The 26,956-nt window shown below is 39.5% G+C and overlaps 1 protein-coding gene across 1 annotated transcript in view; it reads right to left on the minus strand.

Moving 5' to 3' along the window:
* SPATA48 (spermatogenesis associated 48) overlaps positions 1-26,956 on the minus strand; it is an 83,717-nt gene that overhangs the window by 34,523 nt on the left and 22,238 nt on the right. Inside the window, exons 3-7 of the mRNA XM_042473591.1 lie at positions 22,712-22,785; positions 22,150-22,288; positions 19,991-20,058; positions 14,259-14,300; positions 6,220-6,327 (exon numbers count right to left, since the gene is read on the minus strand). Of these exons, the coding sequence (XP_042329525.1) occupies positions 6,220-6,327; positions 14,259-14,300; positions 19,991-20,058; positions 22,150-22,288; positions 22,712-22,785 (431 nt within the window). The remainder of the gene's footprint in view (positions 1-6,219; positions 6,328-14,258; positions 14,301-19,990; positions 20,059-22,149; positions 22,289-22,711; positions 22,786-26,956) is intronic.

Genomic DNA, 26,956 nt, shown 5'->3' on the forward strand with positions numbered 1-26,956 from the left:
GTGTTCTTTAGTACTGATCAGGACTATCCAGGGGCAGAAATAGTTCAGATCTTTGCCCTGTAATGAACAGATCACTCTCTGGTCAAAGTGGGACTGGAAGCTACTACTTACAGCCCTCTTGAGGATGGAGGATCTATTAAAATGGTCCGCCCTTGAAAGCTGATGGAACCCAAAAGGTTCCAGGAAGTTCTAGAGGGATTTATGATTGGGAATGACGGCGATTCTGTCGGAGCCCTGGTTGATATCTGGAATAACTATCTTACCAGGGCCATAGACACTATCGCTCCTGAGCGTCCTTTCCAGCCTGCTTCAAAAAACAAACAAACCATGGTACACGGAAAATCTGCATCAAATGAAGCGGGCTGCACAACAACTAGAGCGCCTCTGGCGGAAACAACAACACTTATCTGACAAGACATGCCATAAGAACATGTTGGATTCCTATGGAGTGGTAATAGATGCAGCAAAGAACTCTTTCTATGCTGCATGTATTGCGTCTGCAGAGTTTCAACCAGCAGAGCTGTTCAGGATGGTTAAAGAGCTAACTCAACTACCTCCCACCCTGAACTTTTTATTGGAACCAACGAAGGCCTGCTGTGATGCCTTTAATGACATCTTTGTGGATAAAATCTCTCAGATAAATCTCTAGATGCCAGCAATATGACAGCAACAGTAACAGAGATGTCCAGTTATTCTGTGGACTGTAATAAACTGGATCATTTTGAGTTTGTAAATAGTGATGAAGTGGACAAGCTCCTTGGAAATATAAGAAAGATGACGTTCCCTCTCGATCCCATCATGGTTGACCGCTTAGGGAGGGGATGCAATGAAAATATTATTACAACTTATAATTAAAGCATCCTTTCTGGAGGGAATATTTCCATCTAAATAAAACCAAGAAGTAGTAAGACCGCTTTTAAAAAAAACACCCTAAATCCCCTGGTAAGAAACAATTATAGACCAGTCTCTCTCTTACCATTCTTGGGCAAAGTGATCGAGAGGGCAGTTGCCTTCCAATTCCAAGCTGTCTTGGATGAAGCCGAATATCTGGATCCATTTCAAACCGGCTTCAGTGTGGGATACGGATTTGAGGTGGCCATTATCACCTTAGTCGATGATCTCCATCTGGGCATTGACAGGGGAAGTCTGACCCTGTAGGTACTCTTGGACATCTCAGCGGCCTTCGATACCATAGACCATGGTATCCTTATGGAACACCTGAGGGAGTTAAGTATTGGGGGCACTGCACTCCAGTGGCTCCACTCCTACCTCTCGGGCAGATTCCAGATGGTGAAGCTGGGGGAGAGTTGCCCTTCTAGGAGAGAGCTGATATCTGGCATCCCTCAAGGTGCCATTCTATCTCCCGTGCTGTTTAACATTAACATGAAGCTGCTGGAAGAAATCATCTGGAGACATGGGGCATGGTGTTATCAGTACTCTGACACCCAAATCTATTTCTCTATGGTGCTGTACAGACCGGCACTTTGCCCCGGCCTGCATACATACTAGGGTTTCCTCGGGGCATCCTTCCCAGACTCCCCGCAACCCTAGTACATTGTAATGGCAGTGCCCTTTCTAGATGGGTGCTGCCACTACGATGTCACGGCTGCGCAAATGGGGCGGTGTGGACATGATGTCTTGGCGCCCTTTCAGTGGCGCCGGAAGGAGCTCCGAAACGGAGCTCTTTCCTTTGTTTGTGTCGCGAGTGCAGCCTTTACACGGTTGCACCAGTGACACAAAGGAGAAAGGGGCCAAGCAGCCCTTTTCTCTTGTTCTCCGCCACTGTCGGGGTGTCCTGGGGCATGAAGCCCCAAGGACACCCCTTTCCAGGCTGTGGAGAAGCGGCCTTTTACCGCTTCCCCATGGCCTGGAAAAGCGGCGGATTGGGGCCTCAGGGCTGCGGCTGTGGCAGCTGAGGCCCCAATCCGTCAGGGAAAGGGACAGGTGCAGGCTCCAACTGTTGCAGTGACTAAGGATGGCATTTCTCCTCTGGATGCCTGCCTTGGGTCGGTAATGGACTGGATGAGGGAAAACAAACTCAAGTTGAATCCAGAGAAAACAGAGGTACTTGCAATAGGTACCCCAAATCCAGGGATGGAACTTTGTCAACCAGCCCTGGACGGGGTCACACTTCCCTTAAAGGACAAAGTTTGCAATTTGGGAGTGCTCTTGGACTCATCTTTACAGTTATCATCCCATGTGAATATGATGGCATGGTACCAACTTCGGTTGATATAACAACTGCATCCCTACCTGGACCAAAAGCACCTTCAAGCAGTGGTACACGCACTGGTAATCTCTCATTTAGATTTCTGTAATGTGCTCTATATGGGGCTACCTATGTACCAGTGTTCGGAAGCTTCAAATGGAGCAAAATGCGGCAGCCAGATTGGTCACTGGAACATCTAGATCAGGGGTAGGCAACCTTTTTGAGCTCGGGGCCGGGTTGCTGTCCCTCAGACAACTGGGGGGCCGAAGCCAAAAAATAAATAATTAAGTAATTTTTTTTAAAAAAAATTAATTAAATAAATAAACTGGGACAAATGTAAGACAAATATTTCAAATGGAGGACACTTTTTTACAAAATGGATGACACGCAAAAAATTTTGCTGATTTTTTTTAAAAAAGTTAATATAAATGCATGTTTCGGAGGCTTCTATAGACAATTGCCCCCCTTGCCTGCCGCTTGCCCCCCCTTGCCCGCCTCCTCCTGATAGGCCAAAGGCCCTCACGCAGGCCGCAGGTTGCCTACCTCTAATCTAGATCATACCACATAACACCACTATTAAAAACTCTTCAATGGCCGATTAGCTTCCAGGCACAGTACAAAGTGTTGGTTATTACCTTTAAAGCCCTACATGGCTTGGGCCCAAGTTACTTGAGGGAACGCCTCTCCCTACACAATCCGCTCCACACTCTCAGAACAACTGGAAAGAACTTATTAGAGTATGTAAGCACCAGGTTAACAACAACTTCCCACAGGGCATTTATAGCTGCAGTTCCTAAATTATGGAATGGCTTGCCAGAGGAGATCCATCTCATTACCACCTTAAATGCCTTTAAGAAGGCACTTAAGACAGATCTCTTCCAGCAGGCCTATCCACCCAATCTGCTATAACAGAGTCAGAAATACCCCACCTCTATTTGTAAAAATTTGCATTTTAAATGATGATTTAGTCTATTTGTTGTATTGATAGTGGTTTTAATGTTTTATTGAGATTATTTTATATGAAATTGCAGTTTTTTATCTTGTAATGTTGTTTGTATTGTTGTAATCCTGCCTCGATACGCATGGAGAGGTGGGAAATATAAATTATTATTATTATTATTATTATTATTCAAATTATAAATTAAAAACACATTTTATCTAACCTTAAGAAGAGATGATTAAGAGGTTTAAATGTTTGAAGGGAAGTCATATTGAGGATGGAACAAGCTTGTTTTCTGCTGCTCCAGAGAATTAGACCCGGAACAATGGATGCAAGTTAAAGGAAATGACATTCAACCTCAACATTATTTATTTATTTATTTATGATGTTTATACCCCACCCTTCAGCCATAATGGCTATCAGAGCGGCTTACAATTATTATTTTTAATTAGACGGTTCCCTGCCCTCAGGCTTACAATCTAAAAGACACGACACAAAAGGAGAAGGGAATGGTGGGAAAGGGGATGAGGCCCAATGGTTCTTCCCTCCCTCTGAGGCCTGGACCAAGGCAGCTGGACTGGAGAGAGAGCTCTTCTTCAGGCTAGCCCTGATGGAGCTGGGCCTGCCTGGTCACTCCCTCTCAGGCCGGAAGATGACAGTTATGGAGGGAGGAGTCTCTTCCTTCAGGCTAGCCCTGGTGGAGCTGGGCCTGCCTGTTCACTCCCTCTCAGGCCAGAAAATGACAGTAATGGAGGGAGGAGCCTCTTCCTTCAGGCTAGCCCTGATGGAACTGGACCTGCCTGGTCACTCCCTTGCATTAGGAGGAAATTCCTGACAGTGAGGACTGTTAGACAATGGAACACACTCCCTCGGAGTGTAGTGGAGTCTCCCTCCTTGGAGGTCTTTAAACAGAGGCTGGCTGGCCATCTGTCGGGTATGCTTTGATTGAGAGTTCCTGCTGGCAGGGGCTTGGAATGGCTGGCCCTTGTGGTCTCTTCCAACTCCATGATTCTATGAAAGAATGAGAAAGACTATATCTGTTGCTAAAAGGGAAGGGACGCCTCTATGGATAACTGGACAAACTTCCAATAATTAATAACATCTTGTAAAAAAGGAAGTTTTAAAAAGGAAGAAAAAGGAGACAGAAAAGAGAGAATAGAACAGAAGAAAAGGAGATGGGGAAAAGAAAAGTGTCTTTTGAAGGCAAAGTAATAAAGAAGGGGGAAAGGAAAGGTAATAAGTTGATGGACCAGAAAGAGGGAAATAGCTGAAGGCCATTATAGCCAAATAGATTGTTAAACTACAAGGCCATATAGTTAAAGATGAGTAGGTACGTAATAATAATGTGTATGTATTTATTTATTTAATGTGTGTATATTATGATGGAAATCTCTGTGGTATTGCATGTTGTGGTGATTTATGATTTTTTATAATGATTTAAAAATTTTAATAATTATTTTTTTAAAAATTTAAAAAGGAAGAAAAAGGAGATAGAAAGAGGATCCGAATCCTTAATGCAGCTGTTTACTGACATGTACAAAAGGACAGAGAGAATATAATCAATGCCATCAAAAGGAAGAAATACTAATAAAAATGGAAGAAGAAACCTCTTCCACAGGTTCCCCCAAAAATGAAAGGGTCATGTAAACCAAGAATAGGGATACTGAATGATAAAAAGGAGGAACATGTTATACATTGAGAATAATATATGGAAGGAATAAAGTGAAGAACTATATAATAGAGAAGAAACAATGTCAAATTCTTTCAAAGAAGAACCTTTTAAAAAAGAACTTTTAATGAAGAACCCAGAATTTTAAAATGTAAAGAAGAAACTACTCTCAAAACACTTTGAAGAAATAAATCACCCAGAACAGAGGGCATATCAATAGCACTCTTTCAAGCTAGACAGACATATTTTATCCAAAATCTAACAAAAGAAAATTCCACCAAATATACAGGAGGGGGGAATAGTCCACAGGCTGGAAAACCTCAACATAAATTCCAATCCCAAAGAAATGGGACAACAGGGATTGTAATAACCAGGTAATAACTATCACATCACATTAATCTCCCCTGCAAGCAAATCTCCCATGCTCAGGATGTTGCTGAGAATAATAAATACTTTAGGAAAAGATGAAGACTGCATTAGAAATGCACTGAATCATTACAGAAAACCAGGACCCTGAATTTGCAAGAGATGAGCAGCACTTGGAAGCCTCATATTCATAAGGTCATCATGAGTTGAAGCTGACTTGACATCAGACAGCAAGTTCCATTTGTAATCAAAATGTAAATAATATTTAAAAGCAAATTAAATTAATAAATTTGTAATTATTGTGAATTAATTGTACTTTTTATTTACTATATACTAAATATAATTTCAAGAACAAAGTTACCTATAATTAATTTTATGTTCCTAATATTGAAGTCAGAGAGCCAATGTGGTGTAGTAGTTTGACCACTGGACTATGACCAGGGTTTAAATTCCCATTCAGCCATGGAAAACCAATGAGTAAGTCACACTCTCTCAATCTCGGGGGAAGCCAAAGACAAACCCCCTCTGAACAAATCTTACCAAGAAATTGCTATAATAGGTTCATCTTAGGGTCACCACAAGTCAGAAACAATTTGGACACTTCAGAAAATACTGCATATTTTTCAGTTTTTAATTTCCCCAAGCATTTCCTTACCTCAAACAAGATAAAAAGTGCACACCTAAACACACAAATAATTTTTCCTATAGGTTTTTCAAGGCTTTGGCAATTTCCTGATCACAAGACAGCATGAAATCAAGAACCCTAAGTTTTCTTTGACTGAAGCTGAAGTAGTAATTACAGGGAACACCCCCCCACACACACACACACACAAAACATTGATACCAAAATCAGTGGAGCCTCAAGTCTCATTAAATACAATGGCATAGAAATGGTGCTCCTTGTATAACATTACACAATCAAGGTTTGCTTCGGGGGTATATTCAAACAAGGGATGACTGAATCTGTGGATAAGGAATCTGTGGGTATGGAGGGCTGACTGTACTAGATAAAGAAGGAAAGTGAAGTATACATACTAGGAAGATTTCACATAATGTGGCTTGGCACTTCGAACTCTGCTGCGTATAATTACATCTACATTTTGGTTGTCTAGGTCGTCAACATTCTCAGCACCAGCACAGCCTCTGTTTGGAAGAAAGGTGTGTGAAAGTGGGACAAAAACCATCTATAAATAATTTGTAACACAGATGCTGAGGCCACTGAAGCAAACTCCAAGTTTTTCATTATTTATTTAAAAAGTGCACAAGAATACACACATATGAATTTCCCTCTGTGTAGTCATATCCCAAGGTGAATCAAAAGATCAGACAGTATTTGCAGTAAAAATGGTTAGTATTTTTCACTATATGTGTCATGAACAAATTTGGGAAAGCTGAAAATAACATGTGAATCTTGATTGCTTCCAATGTTTTTCATACTCAACCCAGCAAACAATTATGAACAGTTAAATCAGGTTAAATCATAACTAATGACTCAGCCTACAGTCCACTAAGTTTTACAAAATAAATTTCAACAGGGAGAAATGTAGGATATTACACTTGGGCAGTAAAAATGAAATGCACAGATATAGGACATGTGGCTTGACTGCAGAAAGGGATCTCAAAGTCCTAGTAAGGAGAGAAGAGTGCAGTTTAAAAAGCCAATGTGATTCTAGGCTGTATAGCAATAGCAATATAGCAATAGCAAGTGCATTTCTATATAAGTGCACTTAAGCACTCCCTAAGCAGTTTACAATATGTAAACTAATCAATAGAAGTATAATGTCCAGATCGAGGGACGTAATCTGTTCTGCTTTGGCCAGACCTCACCTGGAATACTGTGTCCAGTGTTGGGCACTACAATTAAAGAAGTATATTGAGAAGTTGGAGCATGTCCAGAGGAAGGCAATCAAAATAGTGAAAGGTATGAAAACCATGCCCTGTGAGGAGAGGTTTACAGTGCTGAGTACCGTATGTTTAGTCTGGGAGATTATCACACCAGTTTTTATTCCCACACTAGGTATGGGATGTGTAAACACACAGGAACATGCCTAGCATGGGAATAAAAGATGGTGTGATAATCTTCCTGGAGAAAAGAAGATTAAAGGGGGACGTGATAGTTCTGTTTAAATATTTGAAAGGATATCATGTTAAGGATGAAGCAAGCTCATTTTCTGCTGCTCCAGATGCTAGGACATGGATGTACAGTATTCAGACTACAAGAAAACATATTATGCTTCAACATTAGACAGAATTTCCTGGTGGTAAGAGGTGTTCAAGAGTGGACCATGCTGCCATCTCCTTTTCTGGAGGTTTTTAAACAGACTGAATGGACATCTGTTGGAAGTGCTTTGACTGTGTATTCCTGCATGGCAGCGGGTTTGACTAGATGGCCCTTGTGGTCTCCTCCAACTCTGATTCTTTGATTCTACATCATAACTTTACCGTCTGAGTTTTACCATTGGAGGCAAATAGCAAAAATATTATCATGCCACTGGTGGATTATAAACTATGCAGGCCAGAAGGAAATAAAATGCTCACTTTCATGATTGGTGTGGGGTGGCTTTTGCGACCAGATTGTTTTTATCACTGGTCGTGCATCATCTTGTGTGTTTTGTGATATTGATAAGGCCCACAAAAGTTGTTTCCCTGATCTCCATTACACCTGCTTCTTCTCTAGTCAATCAAATGTTTATTTTGGTCTATGATCAGCTGTATAAAAATGAGAATAAAAATAATAAAAGTATTTAACTTTGAGCATAAAACAGGACAAGTTAAACTTCCAAACAAGGAAGAGTAATGTGTACACAGATTTGTAGCATCACACTACATGCAGCAGCATATTATTTAGCAACACTAAGGTGCCATCACACTGTAGAATTAATTAAGTTTGACACCGCTTTAATTGTCATGGCTCCATTCTATGGTATCCCGGGATTTGTAGTCTATTGAGGCACCAGAGAAGTTTAAATTTCTCACAAAACTACAAATCATAGAATTCCATAGCATCAAGCTATGGCAGTTAAAACAGTGTCAAATTGCATTAACTCTGCAGTAACTGATTCATTTACATCTGATAAGAAAGCCTACTCAAAAAGATAAAGAGGCTGCTGCTATCTTCCATAGCATCTAGCCTTATAATTCTGGGAACTTCACAAATAGAGCAAAAAGAAAAGGGCTCTCCCTTACAACTGGCACAAATGCAGCTAATACCCAATGACACATTGTCTCTAAATCCAGAATCTTAATATTTAAGAGCATTTTCAGATTTCACACTTTCCAGATGTGTTGGACTATAATTCCCATCAATCCCAGCAGCATGACCTATGGTGATGGCAAATGAAGTCTAAAACACCTGGAGTGTATTTGGTTGGGAAAGGCTGCCATGTAACCAACATGAATATTTTATATCAATCTTCCATATCTTTTAAAGGCCTTTAAAAGATGTATTAAGAAAGCAGTAACCACCACATCTCGTAGTAGTGAATTTCAAAAATTAATTCATGCATTTTAGGTGAGCATGCTTTGGTCCTTATGCATAACCATAAGGATAAGTTTAGTATGTGGAGAGATCTTGTAGCACCTTTGAGACAAACTGAAGGATAGAAATTGGCATCATGAGCTTTCATAGACGCATGTCAACTTTCTCAGATGCATTACTTCCTCAGATGCACAGACTGAAGACTACGAAAACTCATGCTGCTAATTTCCTTCTTTCAGTTAGTCTCAAAAGTGCTACAAGATCTCTTCACATACTGATTCTACAGACTAACATAGCTATACTGTATCTTTCAATTAACTCTGGATTTGTAAATCTTTGCAAAAGCCATGTGGATTGTTGTTCATCATGGATGTTTTCACAGAATCAAAGAACTGGAGGACCATCTAGTCCAAAGGTCTGCTATACAGGAATCAATGGCTTAAAGCATTCTTGAGAGGTTTTGTTTAAAATCCTCCAAAGAAGGACAGTCCCCTACTTTCTTAGGTAGATTATTCAACTATTGAACAGATCTTACTGTCAGACAGTTCTTAATCTCTCCTCCCCTTGGGGTTTGAATACAAGCACTAATCAGTCTTCTTCCATCTTCTACATGGCGTTGTTTTAGATGTTTAAAGATAGTTATAATGTCACCTCTAAATTCTTTCTTCTTCAAGATAAACACAGCAAATTCCCTAGACTTTTCCTCATAAGGCTTGGTTTACAGAATTTTGACCATCCTGGGCCAATATGTCAGAGGCTAGTCTAAAGTATTATGTTCAGGAACTGGACACAGATTAGCCATGATAACAATCACATGCTCCGAGCCAAATCTTGTACAGTGGGATAGAGTTGTCTGCACTGACCAGCCAGGCTGACATTACATCAACACAGTTGGCTCATCCCCAGATCAGCCACTGCTCTGTCCAGTTATGGGCACCACAATTCAAAAAGGACATTGAGAAACTGGAGCGCATCCAAAGGAGAGTGACTAAAATGGTTAAAGTTCTGGAAACAATGCCCTATGAGGAACGACTTAGGGACCTGGGGATGTTTAGCCTGGAGAAGAGAAGGTTAAGAGGTGGTATGATAGCCCTGTTTAAATATTTGAAGGAATGTCATATTGAGGAGGGAACAAGCTTGTTTTCTGCTGCTCCAGAGACTAGGACCCGGAAAAATGGATGCAAGCTACAGGAAAAGAGATTCCACCTCAATATTAAGAAGAACTTCCTGACAGTAAGGGTGTTCGACAGTGGAACACACTGCCTCAGAGTGTAGTGCAGTCTCCTTCCTTAGAGGTCTTTAAACAGAGGCTGGATGGGGGACGCTTTGATTGAGATTTCCTGCATGGCAGAGGGTTGGACTGGATGGCCCTTGCGGTCTCTTCCAACTCTATGATTCTATGATTGAGAGTTCCTGCATGGCGGGGGTTGGAATGGACGGCCCTTGTCGTCTCTTCCAACTCTTTGATTCTATGAAAGAGATAGAGGATATCCTAAAGAGTAAAGCTATACAACTGAGCACCAAAGTTAGAATTGTCCAAGCCCTAGTATTCACAATACTGTGGAAAAAGTAGATAAAAAGAAAATCAACTCATTTGAGATGCGGTGTTGGAGAAGAGTACTGAGGATATTGTGGACAACCAGAAAGACAAACAAATGGGTCCTTGAACGAATCAGCCAGAAATACCCCTGAGGCCTGCATGATTAAATCGAGGCTGTTATACTTTGACCGCATCATGAGAAGGCATGACTCACTGCAAAAAATCATGCTGGAAAAGATTGAGGGCATCTACCAAACTTGTATGTCTAAAAATAAAAGAGATAAATTTGGCATGACTTGTTTTTGAGAAACCTATTTTGACTTTTATTGATCATGCTAAGCCTTTCTAAGTGCTTACAGACAGTCTGTTTCATTTTCTGCTCTAGAATGATGGAAGGCTGAATGGGTGATAATTATTTTGGTCCTCTTTTTTCCCTTTTTGAAGATGGGGACATTTGCCCTCCTCCAGTCTGCTGAAATCTCTCCTGTTCACCAGGAATTCTCAAAGATTATTGCCAGTGGTTCTGAGATTACTCCTGCCAGTTCTTTTAATACCCTTGGAAGAAGCTCATCTGGCCGTTAGGATTTGAATGTTTAAAGTAGTCAGGTAGTCAGCAGTCCGCTGCCTTTCCCCTACTGCATCATTTGCTCCATTTTCCCCAGGTTGACCACAGTTCTCTTTTTGGGAGAAGAGCGAGGGAACGAAGGTGTTGAATAGTTCTGCCTTTTCTCTGTTTCCTGTTAGCATTTTTCTGTCTTCTCCATGTAGTGGCCCTATCATTTCTTTGTTCTTCCATTTGCTATGGACATAAAACAATAACAACAGCAAAACTATTTATTGTTTTCAAACTTTCTAACAGGGCTTGTTCTGTGCTTTAGCTTTTCTGACTCTCTTACTGCATATGCTGACTATTTTTCTCAATGACTGTTTGGTGATTTCTCTCTTTTGCCATTTCTTGGACATGCCCCTTTTAAATCTTATCTCACTTGAAAGATTTTTAGACATCCGTCCTGGTTTTTTTAAGAACCTCCAGTTTTTCTCCAGAAAGGAACTGCTCCAAATTTTTCTTCCATTCCTCACTTTTAAAAAACACTCATCCATCATTAACCCCCTTCCTTTTTAGTATTCCTTCCCATCAAATCACATCCAGTATTTCCCTAAGCTTACTTAAATCAGCATTCTTAAAGACTAGAATGCATGTCTGAATATGCTTGGTTCTGCTTTCTACTGTATAACAAATTCCAGGAGAACATGGTCACCAAAGGATTCCACCATGTCCTGCATTAACCAGGTTATCATGATTAGGATCAGATCAAAAAAAGTGCTCATACCTTTGTTTCATCTTCTACCTTCTAGACCATGAAATTGTCTGCAAGACAACTGAAGAATTTGTTGGATCTTATATTTTTGGCAAAGTTTGACTTCCAACAAATATCAGGATAGCTAAAATCTCTCTTTACTACAATCTCTCTTCTTTTGGAATATTTGGTCATCTGTTCCAGGAAGCAAAATCCAAGTCCTCATTTTGGCTGGGAGTTTGGTCTGTTGTTCTGAAATAAGCTATTACTACATTCCTAGTGTAACATTCATTCCACCAGGTTTCAGTGATGTCTATTATATCGTATTTGCTTTGCTGTTTTTTCAGAGATCAAGTTCATTAGAGTGCATTAGAGTAGAGGCATCTAACACTGTGGGGCATTTCTGCTATCTGCAAGGGGTATTCCATGGCTTGAATCTTCCAAGGTCACCTGCATGTTTTCTAACACTCACATATCTCAAGATATGTTCAAAAAAAGCCTCAGTTTAGTTATTTTGAAACCTAGGGATAGTTTAGGCTTGAGTTCCTCTCACACTCATGTGTGTGTGTTTACAGTTCATGATATTTATAGAATTCTCTTCCAGCATTACCTTTAAAACAAGATCCCCCCTCCCGCCATAAGCTTTATTCACTGTCTAGCTTTCACAACCATACATAGAAATGAGGAATACTATGAAATGGATGATTCTAGAAGAAGGCCCTCCCTCCATCTGCCATCATCCAGCCTCTGAGGGAGAGAAAGGGACAGGCCAGCTCCACCAGGTCTAGCCCAGAATAAGAAGGCCCTCTCTCCATCTGCCATCATCCAGCCTCAGAGTGTGAGAATAATGCAATGTTCTGATAGTTACTACGATTTCTGGTATCGCTTTCCTATGGACAAATATATTTATCATTTCTAGTCCATGGACCCTCTTTTGTTTTCCATATTTGATGACAGATTTTTGTCAGCACTTGAATAGATTTTGACTCTATAGCTTTAAGTAGCTCCATTTATATGCCATCTGTACCTGGTGATCTATTTCTTCTGTATGCTTTGAGAGCAGCTTCCATTCCACTTTCTAAAATTGTTGACCCATCAGTAAAAGTTCTTACTTTAATGACTGCTTTCTTTTCATCTCCTTTATATATCTTATATAGTTCTTCAGTGTCTTGCTTTCATCATCTTTTTATTTTTTCTTCACCAGTGTTTTTCTGTTGGACATATTTTCTTTTAATTTCTTTGATCTTGTAGAATAGGTCTTTTGTTCAGTTTTGTTGCTTCTGTTTCTTTGCATTGATCACTATAACTGTTTTCTTTGTCCCTATGCACAAGTTGCATTCAGGACTCTGGCCCTCTCATCTGTTTACATTCTCTCATGGCAATGCCCCTGGTACTGGTCCACAGCAATTCTGGCAGAAGATTTTCCCCTATGTCTGTGGTGGGACTGAAAGAAAGTCATGAGAGTACCTTCTTGTGATGATGGGATTGCATGCTCCTGTACCACAAGAGGCTATGCTGCTGCTGGTGGGTCTCCCATGTCAGATAGGCTTTTCCTAAGTAGCAGTAGTGAGGTGTAGGATCTCTGAGGAAAATGGCACTAGCACCATAGCTAACACTTTTTACTACAGTGGTGCCTCGGGTTACGAAATTAATTCATTCCGCCGCGGCGTTCGTAACCCGATTTTTTTCGTAACCCGAAAAAGCCATAGGCGCTAGCGCTAAAAGCCGCGATTTCGTGCGAAAAAGCGCCGAAAAGCGCCAAAAAATTTTTTCGTAAGCCGGAAAAAAAAACGTAACCCGGAACAGTTTTTTCCTATAGGATTTTTTCGTATCCCAGGAATTTCGTAAGGCGGTGCTTTCGTATCCCGGGGTACCACTGTACTGTGCATAGGAAGCACAGGTAAACCACTTCTGAATGTCTTTTACCATGAGAAGTCTATGATGAGACAAATCCAAAACAAAAAAAGGGATAGTGCCAGATTATAAGATTCAGAAATAGCAGAGGACAACTACAAATACTGCTGTGGCTAATGATTCAATTGGACTCAAGCTGCAAGAATGTTCAGCTGTTGATGTGAACAGAGGTAAAAAGAAAGCCATTTCTGTGAGTCACTGTGGGGGGGAGAGGGCTGTGGAGGTAGTAGCCTAACTCTATATAACTGCTACCAGAGGTTTTCCAACTCAGTCCAGCACAGAATGAGCTCAGGCTTGCTAGAGAGATTAAGAACAATAAAAGGGGCTTTTTGGTATTTTTGTAGCAAAAGGAGGAAGGAAATGGTAGAACCACTGCATGGAGAAGATGGAGAAATGAGAACACGGGACAGAGCAAAGGCAGAATTACTCAACAATTTTTTTTTTGGGGGGGGGACTACAACTCCATTGATCAAGTTGGTTGGAGGATTTAGCAAGTTGTAATTGGAAAAAAATAGCATTTCCACATTTTTCATTGGCTCTTGCAAGACATAAGTGCTCCTTGTTCATATGGTTGCCGTTAATTCAATGTGTATTGTCTCAGTGTCAGCCTTACCCTTTGATATCACAGAGGCTGACTGGAATGATGAAGAATTATTTTACCAGGAACTTAAATCCACAACTTAAAATTAAACTACTAAATTACTATCTACACATACACATTATAGGCTGACAGCCTGCAGGTCCAAACAGCTTGAGTGATTCTCGAGTGTTTTGAACAGATGAAATTTCCTGTTTAAGGAAAGAGATCTATAATGATGGGGTGGGGGGTGTAATTCTTACTTACGTGTATAAAGGGAGTTGCTGGGTTCGAGAACTTGAGCTAACACTGTTAAAATTGAAAATATACACAAAATTAATTAAACTATCAAATAAATAAACCAAGTGAAATAAATGAAAAATCAAACAACTATTTCCTCTATATATAAAGCCACAATATTATGTTAGGAAAAGTCATAGGGTCCAACTACACATTACCATGCTGTTACCAACTGCATGTATTTCTTTTGGTCTTAGAAAGGCGGTATACAAATAAAATTTTACTTATTTACTTACTTACTTATTTATACAGTAAATAGCAGTCATGGGCCTTCCACTCCAGACTGTTGCCTTGGTCGCAATAGAAGAAGCTTGCCTTCTCAATCATATTGAATTGATATCTCCATATTTTTTAGTCATCTTGTTAGAAAGTTATATTCTTTCCTTTTTCAGGACTCTTCCTGGGATATCTCTCTAGAAATACTTTCCTTTGCTGTCTATCATTAGTTTTGTTTTGTTGTTTTGCTGTAAAATCATATCTCTCATGTGCTTCTTTATCCAGTACACAACATCTTTCAAGAGTTATTTTTTCAATTTTGCTAATTTTGAATTGATTCTATGCATTCTAGCAATCTACCATACAAACTGTTGTAGGGATTCCCCTATATAATTCAGTAATATTGGTGTCCAATATTTATATAAATTCTTGTTGAGTTATTCTGGAATTTCCTCTTATTTTTAAACAGTTTTCTCTCTGGCTTCATTCAAGAACGTCTATTTTCTCTTTTAATCATTTTGATGTATTTTCTAATTTTCATGTTTTCATTATTTTTTCCTATATCTTCCTCTATCTTTTCCAAATTTTGTCTAATTTCTCTTAGTCCATCTTCAAATCTTGTTTCATCTCTCCTTTCATATCTTTCCAGTCCTGTCTCACTTCTTAAGGCTGTTTCTTGGTTTCCTCAGTAATAAGTAAATTTAGGTCTGACAGTTTTGACATCTGCTCCAATGAAGGTCTTCTTTGAATCAGACCTGAGACCTAGTCTGCCTTCCCTTTACTATTAGATGATTACAGTGCTTAATATTTAACTGTATATCTAATTCCTTAATCTGGTTTCTATACAGTGCTATACAATTCTTCTATAATTTGTGCACTTTAAATATAATTGCCAGATTATTACAACAATAGATGTCACTGCAGAGTTAAATATAGTCTTTGTTATAGTTTTCAGGGTCCTTTTCTTTTTGTTCTGGTTTTGGCTTCACTTATCTTGATGTACTTTGTCTTCAATGTCTTTTTCTTTCTCTAGCTTTTACTAACCTTGACCTGCACAGCTGATCTTATTAAAAACTTATGATTTTAGTTTCTTTGTTCTTAATTTATAAGTCACACAGTAAATATTTTGAAATTATATACAGTTTGTCTTAAATATCCTTATTTCTATAGAAAGGGCATTAATATCATAACATTACAATATATTCTACATATGTACTATAAGAAAAACACCATACAAAAATACTAATTACTTTTTGTGAAGTCGAAGGCTTTCATGGCCGGCATCCATAGCTTTTTGTGGGTTTTTCAGGCTATGTGGCCATGCTCTAGAAGAGTTTCTTCCTGACATTTCGCCAGCATCTTTGCCAACTAGAAACTCTTCTAGATCATGGCCATATAGCCCGAAAAATCCACAAAAAGCTATATAGTTACTTTTTCTCAATAACTGTTTCTGAAACAAGAAATCCTAATATGCTAATAAGTTCATAAATCCATAAACTAAATTAACTGAAAGTAGTAAATAGCTTATTTTTATATAATTCTATAAAACATTAATCAAATTTAACCTTTTATTACATGCAAATAATTATGATTAAATTTTCATAATACTTTAAATCAATTATACCTTGAATCAATCTGTCAGTCAGCAATTAGCAAAAGTACTAATTTATTTTCTATTCTAATATCTTTATTATTATTATTATTATTATTGGATTTATTTATATGCCGCCCAATCACTGAGAATCTGGGTGGCTTACAACAGAGGGGATAATTGACAGTTCCCTGCCCTCAGGCTTACAATCTAAAAAGACATGACACAAAAGGAGAAGGGAATGGTGGGGGGGAAGGGGATCAGGTCCAGCATTCTTCTCTCCCTCTGAGGCCTGGTGGGGGAGGGAACCCAGGTTCCTTATACCCCCAACACCAGGTTGTTTCTGTTTTGCTATGCTTAAACCAGTTTTCTCCCATGAATGTGTAGGACTACACCAACGTTAAGTAACAAAATGCACTATATGGATATCATACATAGAGCATATGTCAACTTTGTGGGTCCTGCTTGGCTTCAATATGATGAAGAATTCAGAATGAAGGTGGCTAGGACACCTTCACTGCGCTGGGATCAGGTTCATCCACAGTTGTGGATACAATTAATGACCTCCACACAGCCCATTCTGGGGAAAAGGGCCCATAGTGGACGCATCCTACATAAGTCCCAGCCTCCGTCAGTGGCTAAAGGCCAATCGGCCTTGTCTGAGTGGGCTAAAATATGTTGGGATTTTGGTGTGCATGGCACCTGTAATTGGCAAGCGTGCAGATTTAAACACAAGTGCTCCATCTGTAAAGGGTTGCACTCCTTTCGCCATTGTCCAAGAGTCAAGTCATCAACCAACTTTAGAGATTCTTTAGGTAAAAAAGGATTGGTATCCTCCACACCCACAATTTCCAAAGGGACCCAGCCCCATTAAATTTGACTATTTAGCTAGATTACTGTTTTTTTACCCCAATAAGCAGGCTGCAGGTTATCTTTATGATTGTTTCAAATATGATTTCTGCATTCCCTTTAGTGGGCAAAGGACTTCCTTTTATTCGAAAAATTTAAAATTCATGTGTCGAGCTGAGGACATTGTTAGGGATAAGATTATTAAGGAAATTAGAGAAGGTTGGGTGGTCAGCCCTTTTTCTTCTTCTCCCATATCAAATTTCAGGGTGTCACCTCTGGGGATTGTTCCAAAAAAGGCCCCTGGGGAGTTTAGATTGATTCACCATCTGTCATTTCCTCGGGCTGGGTCAGTTAATGATACCATTGTCCGTAACTCCTTGGCTCATAAACCATTGACGGAGTATAGCAGAGTATCTGACAAATCTTTGGAAGTGTTGTTCACAGCCCTCAGCAAAGATAACAGCGGATGGATGTCTCCCAGAAATGAAGGAATGCACCTCACCGGGAACTGTCCAGCTTTCACTGCCAGGCTTCTGCTGATTAATGACCAGACAAGCCAAGCTCCCGAAAGTGCTTATCTTTATTTACAAAGTGCAAACCAAATAACCAATGCGACTTTTACTATACAGAACTCACAATCCAACTCCTCTCTCAGAACCCACACCAATTACTGGAAGTCCCTGAGTGCCATGTGGTCCTACAAACTCAGCCTCTTCCTGTCCCACACAGAAAACTGTCCCCTGTGTCTAAACAAGCACATGTTCATTTTTCAGGCTTCCTGCACGCTGGCAGTAGAATGACCTTGTTGCTATGATCAGCAGCTGTAGCTCAGCAGCTTCGTCCTCCAGATGCTGATTGCTCATGGTCACCACACATCTAAACTATTCGTGTTAGTTAACTTTTAACCCTTAACAGCCATACCCCCCCCCCCCCCCCCCCCCGAACTCTATACTGTTGAGTACATGTCTTTTGATGCCGCCCTGGCCATGGTGCTCAGAAGGGGTGTAGCCACGGAGCTTGCCAAATGTGACATTAAGTCTGCATTTTGGTTGTTTCCTGTTACCTTGATTTTGAGCTTCTAGGGTTTTCTTTTGAGGGCAAATTCTACATGGATAAAGCACTCCGAATGGATTGTTCTGTCTCCTGCTCTCTGCAGCTGGAAGTCCTTTAAAAGGGTTCAGCTTCTCTCAGCTGAAACCTTTTAGCTCTCTTCTTGGCTTCTAGCCTGGAAGAACACCTCAAAGACCCCTTGACCTGTCTGCGCTCTACAGGTCCTAGCCTCTGTCAGTGTCTCATCCCAGGGGAGGGCAGTAAACAGCCCATCACCACTCCAACTCCTCCGTTGTGGAGGGGGTGGTAGCCATATTCTTAATTTTCTTTTAAATTTTGATACCAGAAACATGTCATTTCTGGACCTTGTTTTGCATCTATCAGAGTAATAGGTATTGTCTTTGCCCAAACCATATAGATGTTTTCATGCAGCTATCAAGATCATGTTGTCCATGATTTCTAAGAAGATTTTAGGAAGTTTTCCTTGATTTTTTTAAATTGTAGTATTGGATCTTCTGTCTATTATGGGGTCAATAACCTGATTCCAGTCTCTCATTAACACTAATTCCTGATTGTCAAAGTCTGCCATTTTCCCCGGTTAATTCTTTCTTGCATCTTGTATTTGTACTTGTAGTCACTCCTTGCTCTCTTTAAATAACTATTTCACTGGAAATTTCTTTTTTAGATATGGGATTACACCATTTTCCTTTCTCTCAGTTGATGAAATAAAGGATTCTCCTAATTTTGAATTCTTCAAAAATTTTGAGTCTCTTTTCCTAATGTGTGTTTCCTGTAAATATATGATATCTGCTTTTTGTTTTTCTAGATAATGAAAGACTCAGCATCTTTTGCACTGATACTATAAGCCATGAATGTTTCTTTTTGCTCTGACAATTGTCCTTCCTCTTGACCTTGTTCATCTTCACTTTAGTAGACTGGCCCAATAGAGTCATGTCCAGATCTGTAGTATGGCTACTCATTCATACAAGACTTTTTCAAAAGGGCAGGTTGGTAACAGTGTAAGTGGCTGAAATGACCCTAAACAAAGACTGAATTAATAATAATATATTAATATAATTTATTTATATTCCACCTTTTCCCAGAGGAATCAAAGCAGATTACAACAGAAATGATAATAAAACAATTAATATTACAACATAGAATAAAAATCAAAATATAAGCAATATTCACATTATACTGACTCTACACAACCGTCACCATTACATAATAATAATACACAATAACAGTTGCAATAGTTAAACCATTAAAACAATTTAAACAATCAAATGAAATAGGACAGCTAAGGGCAGACGTGGCTATCCTTTATCATCCTTCTCTCACCCAATCACCGCCCAGATGACGTCTCTCCCCTATGAGTCCCATATAAAATAAGGGAGAAAGCAGGCTCCTGACTCCTCTGCCATCACTGCCTCTGGCCCAAGTGGAAGAAAAGCTCAGCATGGAGGGAAGGGCAGGCTCAGCGTCCTTGGAGCTAGCAGTCAGGTGTTAAAGGCTTCTCTGCACCCTCTCAGCTGTGCTGGAGAGTTGTAGACCGGCAAAGCAGCTCTTAAAGGCTCCTCTGCACCCACTCAGCTGTGCTGGAGAGTTGTAGACTGGCAATGCAGCTCTTATAGGCTCCTTTGTGCCCACTCAGCTGATCACAAAGATCTACTGTTTTTTATCCAAGGTGGACATGGTCCATGATCAGTGGTAGTTATCTTATAATGCTGCTTGCTACACTCAGTCAGTGTGCACTGCTAGCAGAAAGAACAAGTTGATGAAACTGAATTAAATGGTACAACACTGAGCTATGATGACTCAGAAATTTATCTGTTCTGAGCTCCTATCAAACAAGGATGAGGAACTTTAAAACACTGTCAGCTGTGCAAAAATAAAACAGATTCTTACAATTAAAATCTACCTTTAAATCATTTTTAAAAGTTTCAATGTTTGAATCATAACAAGAAAGCAAATGTTCTCAAATGAAACTTACAAATTAACTGGTCGGTGGGGTAATATGAAGGATCTTCTTTGAAATCTGTTCCAGAGGTCTCCAACAACCTAAAACAACAATTAGAATGCTTGAGAGAGGATAAACAGTTTTATATATAAGATTACCAATAACATGAACAATACATAGGCAGCAGGTAACTGGGTGTGACAAGGCCAGATCTCTTAGATCTTTCACACTAGATCCCCTCACACTGTACCTCTCAGATCCCACCACACTGGGTCCAAATATGATGAACACCAGGTTCCACAGGTTTCTTCCTCTACCTGGTCTTAAAGAGTCTGAGGCTTATTTTCCTAAAGAACTATTTTCCTAATCCTTGGTCTTCTCACTAACAGCAACAACAATAATAATATCAATTTATTTATAGCACACCCAATCACGAAGAATCAAGACGGGTTACAACAGTAAAGAAATTAGATAACAATTAACAATAACAACAATAATAACATAACAAATCACAATAGCAATAAATAGCAAAAAAAGAAAAAAATACGTGGCAAATAACAACAATAAAAAGAAAAATGAAAAATATATGGCAATTTACATAGCAAATCAAAAATACAAAATTAATAGCAATAGCAAGTACTGTACACAATTAATCCCCTTCTCAACCTCCTATTCCAATCCTAAAAATAAAACAGTATTCAGTAATGCACACTCTAAAAAAATTACAATCTAAATCCAGGAGAAAAAAGAAAAGGGAGAGGTCTAGGAGCTGGTGCCGAAATAACACTCTCCATGCTAAACACTTCTTCTTTTTTCTTTTTGTAAACTTTATTTCACAGTGTAAGACATACAATTAATAATCAGTTCCTTCAGTTAACATAAGTTCAGTCAAAACAACTTGCTTTAACAGATAACTTTTAAAAGAACAATCATTATTTAAGCTAGCAGCCATAACATCTCAATTGTATTTTGTTACTTAACGTTGGTGTAGTCCTACACATTCATGGGAGAAAACTGGTTTAAGCATAACAAAACAGAAACAATCTGGTGTTGGGGGTATAAGGAACCTGGGTTCCCTCCCCCCACCAAAAAAAAAAAAAACCTGGCTTAAAGAGAGTCCGAAATTCGCATTTCATCTATATTATTATATATACAATATATTGTCAATTGACAGAGATAATAAAGTAAATATAGGCCCGTTACAGACCCTATGACATGGTTTTCTTGGTAAGATTCTTGCAAGATTTGTTTGCCTTTGCCTTCCTCTGAGGCTGAGAGAATATATCTTACCCAAGGTCATCCAGTGGTTTTTCATGGCCAAGCAGGGATATCTCTATTAGAATAAACTGAACACTATTATTAGCCAAATAAGAGTTTGTTGTTGTGTGCCTTCAAGTCATTTCTGACAAATGAGACTAGATCCATTGAATCAAAAGATTTGTTGTTGGTTTTGTGTGCCTTCAAATAGGACCAGATCTTTTCTGTTCCTATTTGGGCCAGCTCTGTGTGGATTGGGGCTGTAGTATGCAGTTGCTGCAGCTCCATGGGGTGCAGCTCTGCAGCAGCCGCAATCCAATGTTTTTAGGCAGTCTGTTTCACCTCTTAGGCTGGGTCCCATTCAGGAAACATTTATGAAGAGCCCCAACACACAATTAAGCACCAGGAGGATTCTAAACAACTCAACATACTTTGCAACAATTGCTTTTCTTTGTTATAAACTTAGTGAATTAGGTTGTTGGTTTATCTGGACTAGTACTGTGCATTATGATTGGCAGCAACTTTCTGGCATCTCTAGTAGAGATTCTTCCCAGTCCCACTTAATTTAATTTAATAATTTGTTTTATTTATATACCGCTATTCCAAAGATCATAGCGGTGAACAGCAAGTAAGCTAATTAGCAAGTAAGCTAATTTGCCCCCAACAGTCTGGGTACTCATTTTAGCGACCTCCTCGGAAGGATGCAAGCCTGAGTCGAGCTTGAGCCTTTTTGCTGGTCTTGAACTCGCAACCTTGTGGTTTTGAGTGAATGGCTGCAGTACAGGCATTTAACCACTGTGCCACTTAAGCTCATTTTCACTAAAGATGCAAGGAAATTAATCCGGGATCTTCCTGCATACAAAGTGTGTATTCTAATACCGTTACAATTTGTTACCCCCTACCACCACCTCAAACACCCTGTAAAAATCACTTACTTGGCTTATTTCTGCAGCTGGTTCATACCGTTTCATTGCAAAATTCTGGGAGACACAATCACCCTTCAGTTCTAGCACTGAATCTGGAGGCCTGATTTTTGGCAGTAATATTCTGTCCCAAGGAACTTCTTCATATCCTCTTTGAAATGAAAGAAAGAAATTTAAAAAGCAATCATCACAGCTGATTATTATAATCCATGAAGTCAAATAATTTACACAGCTTTTTTTTAGAGATATACAAAACGGATCTTGTAACGCCGGTTCCCAAAGGTGTTTTTAATACACATTGATTACACATATAGAAGGGTTTTTATTCCTTTATTCACATGAAAATAGATAAGTATGTATATTAACCAAGTAAATCCTATGTAAATAATACTATCAATCTTAAATAAATAAATAAAATATGTGATTTATTTATTTATTTTTGCATATTTGCAATGGAAGAGAAGCATCAAATAAATGCACATTATATATTGCCATCTGTCATTGACTGTGAAAATCAGTATGCATCAGGGGAAGCAGGACATGAAAACAGACTTTAATAGAAATAGAAGCTAACCTTTGGGTTGTTGAGGTGTACATATATTTCCGGGCTTTCTCATCTCTGCAGGCTTCAGAAGAAGAATCTTTTGACTTCATTTTTAAAAAATAGTAAAAGATTAACAGCATGCAAGAGAATATAGAAGACCATTTTCTAAACTGTAATTGCTCAAGTAACATTTATAAGAGTGCTACCCATAGAGTACCAACACAGAGAGCAATTTTACAAGTAAACTTTCCCACAATGTGCAGATTACTGAGTGGGTAGGAAACAGGAAAACATGTTGTCACATGCTTTCAAGTTGATTCCGACTTATGATGATTGTATGACAGGGCTTTTTTTAAAAACCCACAAGATTTATTCAGAGGACATTTGCCATGACTTTTCTTTAAGGCTGAGAGATGTGACTTGTCAAATTACTCTAGCAATTTGAGCAATCCTTTCTTAGAACTCATCTCATAAAAGGAGAAGCTTCACTTAGAATATTTCTGTCTGTTGCTGTCTGAACAGGTTGCTGTCCAAAGCTTTTATTCTACAAATGTCTCCAAAATTCTATGACCTTGTTACTATGGAATAAATTCAGGGCTATTCAGGGCTTGTAGATGTGATTACTTTTGCAGGTGTATATACTATAATGTGATAATTTACCCAAAGGCATTTAGACCTTGGGGGATTGTTTTAGATCACATATAGGAAAACATGCAGGTAGAAATATGGGAGATGGGTTGAAAAATTTTCAGGTCTTAAAATTCTGCTTATTTTCCTATCCATATATATAAAACAAATGAAATTATTTGTATTTTAAGTACCTCATATAACCTGAGCAGAATATTTTACAATCAGAGTAAAAAACCTCACCTGTTTGGTTTTTTTAAAAACTTGCCTGCTTCGAGGCTGAGTGGATGGAGGGAAATGGGAGATGTTGCAGCCTGAGCAGAAATGTTTACACACAGAGACACACAAACACACACACACTCCCCTCCCAATGCTAAGGCTGATTGAACAAAGGGAGACGCTGCACCTCTCCTTTCTTTCTGGCTGAGCAGAACTTTGCCCTTTCCCCATCCCTGATTCAAGGCTCAGTGGAGAGAGAAGGGAGACACTCCAACCCCTCTCCTCTCTGCACACTTAGCATCACCTCACCTGGAGGCTGGTCTCCACAGATGGGCTGCAGAAGAGATGTTTGGGGAGGAGTGCTGTCCTCCCCCCCCCCCAGGGTTGTCACCTGGTGCAGTTCACACCCCCTATATATAACTCTACAGGCAAAAATACATCAACTATACACACATGTAATCATATACAATGTATGCCTGTCTGTCTATCTAGATTAAATTTATTGTATTGCAATTAAAGATGAACACTTACAGAATGTCATTACTCAGTTTTATTATGATGAAGGACCTTTAATTTTCCTACTCTTAAACTGCATAGGATAGCTACTTGCAAACACATGCAGCCCAAAGTGTCTTGGGGTCACAACAATTGCACAGAGGGCAGAAAAAGAAAGGGAACACTGAAATCCCAGAAAGTCTCAGAATTTAGCCCAGGATTTGAGGGTGCTGCTGTAAGGGAAAGGTGTGTGGACTAAGTGTAGATTTCGGAGAGGGGGTTGAACTAAGCAGAGATGTCATGGTTCACTTATTCTGGTTATTTGCTTAGAGGAGACCCATGACTCCTCATCTTTGAAGCTGTACTCATATATGGAGAAGGGAGCTTAGCAACACAACAATTCTCTTTTGATACAGTAACTTACCTGGTGAACATTTGGTGTTAGCATACCCTACACCCCTCTCACTGAATATGAGGTTTCATACTTGATATCTAGCATCCAACATATTTTTGAGAGGTCACAATGACCTTTGGAATAGTAGGAAGTTACATGTGTGAGAAGGCATAGTGGCCTGAAGACAGTAAAATGGATTTTCTTCTTACTTCATCCTTCCCTCCCTCAGACTTTGCACATTTCCTCTTGCAATAGACACAAAGCAAGTCTCACTGCAAAAGCAGTCAAAGAATATCTTTTGTGTTCCTAGTCACCCATCCTGTCCAACTATCTTAGGCTTGTCCCAGATCCAATCACTGTTTTGTCACTCTAAAGTTAAATCCATCAGCCGGTTTGGCCTCTTTTTTTCAATTTATTTGACCATTAAAGCCTTTGTTACATCATGTAGTAGCATCAAGAACCCCTCAAGGCAAATAGGATATAAATATAATCCCCAGCTCTACCTTGTGTGTACAAAGAGGGTCCTTCTCACTCTCTCTGTGGCACTCTCAGACACTATCTGAACAACACTCTGTTTTCCATGGACCTCTCCTCAGGACTGGTAATAATTATCACCCCCTCTGATTCCTGACTTCTTGCTATGCAAACTTCCACTCTTTCCTTTCTGTAAGCCTTGAATGGTTCTTAAGGTTTCATTGGCTTTCATTTCTAAATAAAAACTTTATATTCACTGAAACTGAAATATCTGCAGCTAGTACTGCTATACATTGGTGAAAAGATTCATGAAGTTACTCTCCCTTAGAGGACTCCCTTAAAACTAATAATTTCACCAAAATACTAAAGAGACACTGACACTGTTGGTGAGCATCTGAATCCTATTTAAGGGTAACACTGATAAACTTTCAGTCTTCTGTCAGCAAGCGGGTAATGCAGCCCTGTTTTTGCAGTACATTGGGATATCCAGGGTTAAAAAAATACATCTCATTTTCAGGTTCATGAATTCTGGGAGCTAATGTTTGAGGCTGACAGGGTTCCAGTTGAAGCATCTTGGGAACTGACCCAAGTCATTTCATGGAACAATAGAATAATAAAATTGGAAGAGACCACAAGGTCTCCATCCACAAAGGCCAGGAGCAGTAGTAGGCAGCTTTTATCAAAAAATAATTTATGGCTTTTGATGCCTGTCAAGAATGATTGATGACCTATCGACTTCCAGCTGGTGCAGGGAGCATTCAGACAGAGCTCCAGAGAATGCTCACACTGCACAGCACACTAAATGTGGAGAAAAGGTTGTTAGATCCCCTAGGTATACAGAGGTACCTCACTGAAACATCCCAAAGAGGTTCTGAAAGCCATCCCCAACACAGTTTGGGGAAGACTCTGATGGAACCAAGGGAGTCAGGAGGATTCCCAGTGGCGTGGCTACAGCCGCTTTGTGGTGTGGCACAAATGCCCCCACCAACTAATAATAATAAACAAATTATTTGTATCCCACCCAATCAACGAAGAATCTGGGTGGCTAACAACAGTAGAAGTACAATAAAAGTACAATAAAAAACAAACTAATCCCTTCCCAGCCCCTCAGCCATATAAAGCAGACAATGTCGCTGGCTGTATTGAGATATGTATTGTTAATGCCTTTGCTATGTATTGAGATATGTATTAATATGTATTGTATTGAGATATGTATTGTTTTATTTCACTGTTGTACACCGCCCTGATGTTTCGAAGGGCGGTATATAAATAAACCTTTATTATATTTATATTATTATAACAATAAACAATATCAGTACAGTGGCAATCAATACAAAAACATAAGAATCTTATAAGTCAAACAAGGTTAATAGAAAATCCTTTCCCAAACCCCTCAGCACAGGTCCACATCAAAACAATATTAAGCAAATTAAATATAAACTTAACATAATACCTGATAGAAAAAAACATAAAAAAGCAACTACAATATAAACATTGAAACTACAATTTATCACAATTAATAAAAAACAATTATGACAGATCAAAGTTCAAAGGACGCAAAAACAGTTTCCACGACTGCCTGCCAGGCCAAAGCCCCAGGAGCTGACACAGGTGTCTCCTCTCCTCCTTTTCCGAAGGAGGGACCGATGGAATGGGTGGAGGGAGGGCACAAGCAGAGGTTCCTGCCACAGAGAGGAGGAGGAGAAAAGTAGCTGGGTGGCCATTTTGAGTGGTATTTGAATCTTTTTAAACCCTTAGGAGAGGCTGCTTGTTGCTGAGGGGGTGGAGCTTCTGTGAGTCATATCTGTGAGTGGTGGAGCTAGCAGACTAGCTCTATATAAGTCCTCACAGAGCCTTTCCAGAGTAGTTCCTACCACAGGGGGGAGAAGTAGAGAAGTAGCTGGGCGGCCATTTTGAGTGGTGAGTGTTTGAATTTTCTTTAAACCCTTAGGAGAGTGTGCTGAGGGAATGGAGCTTATGTGTATCATATCTGTGAGTCACTAGGGGGTGGAGCTAGCAGACTAGCTCTATATAAGTTTTCCCAGAGCCAAAGAGAACTACAGCAG

The sequence above is a fragment of the Sceloporus undulatus genome, chromosome 6, assembly GCF_019175285.1.
Source record: "Sceloporus undulatus isolate JIND9_A2432 ecotype Alabama chromosome 6, SceUnd_v1.1, whole genome shotgun sequence".
NCBI classification, from domain to species: Eukaryota; Metazoa; Chordata; class Lepidosauria; order Squamata; family Phrynosomatidae; genus Sceloporus; species Sceloporus undulatus.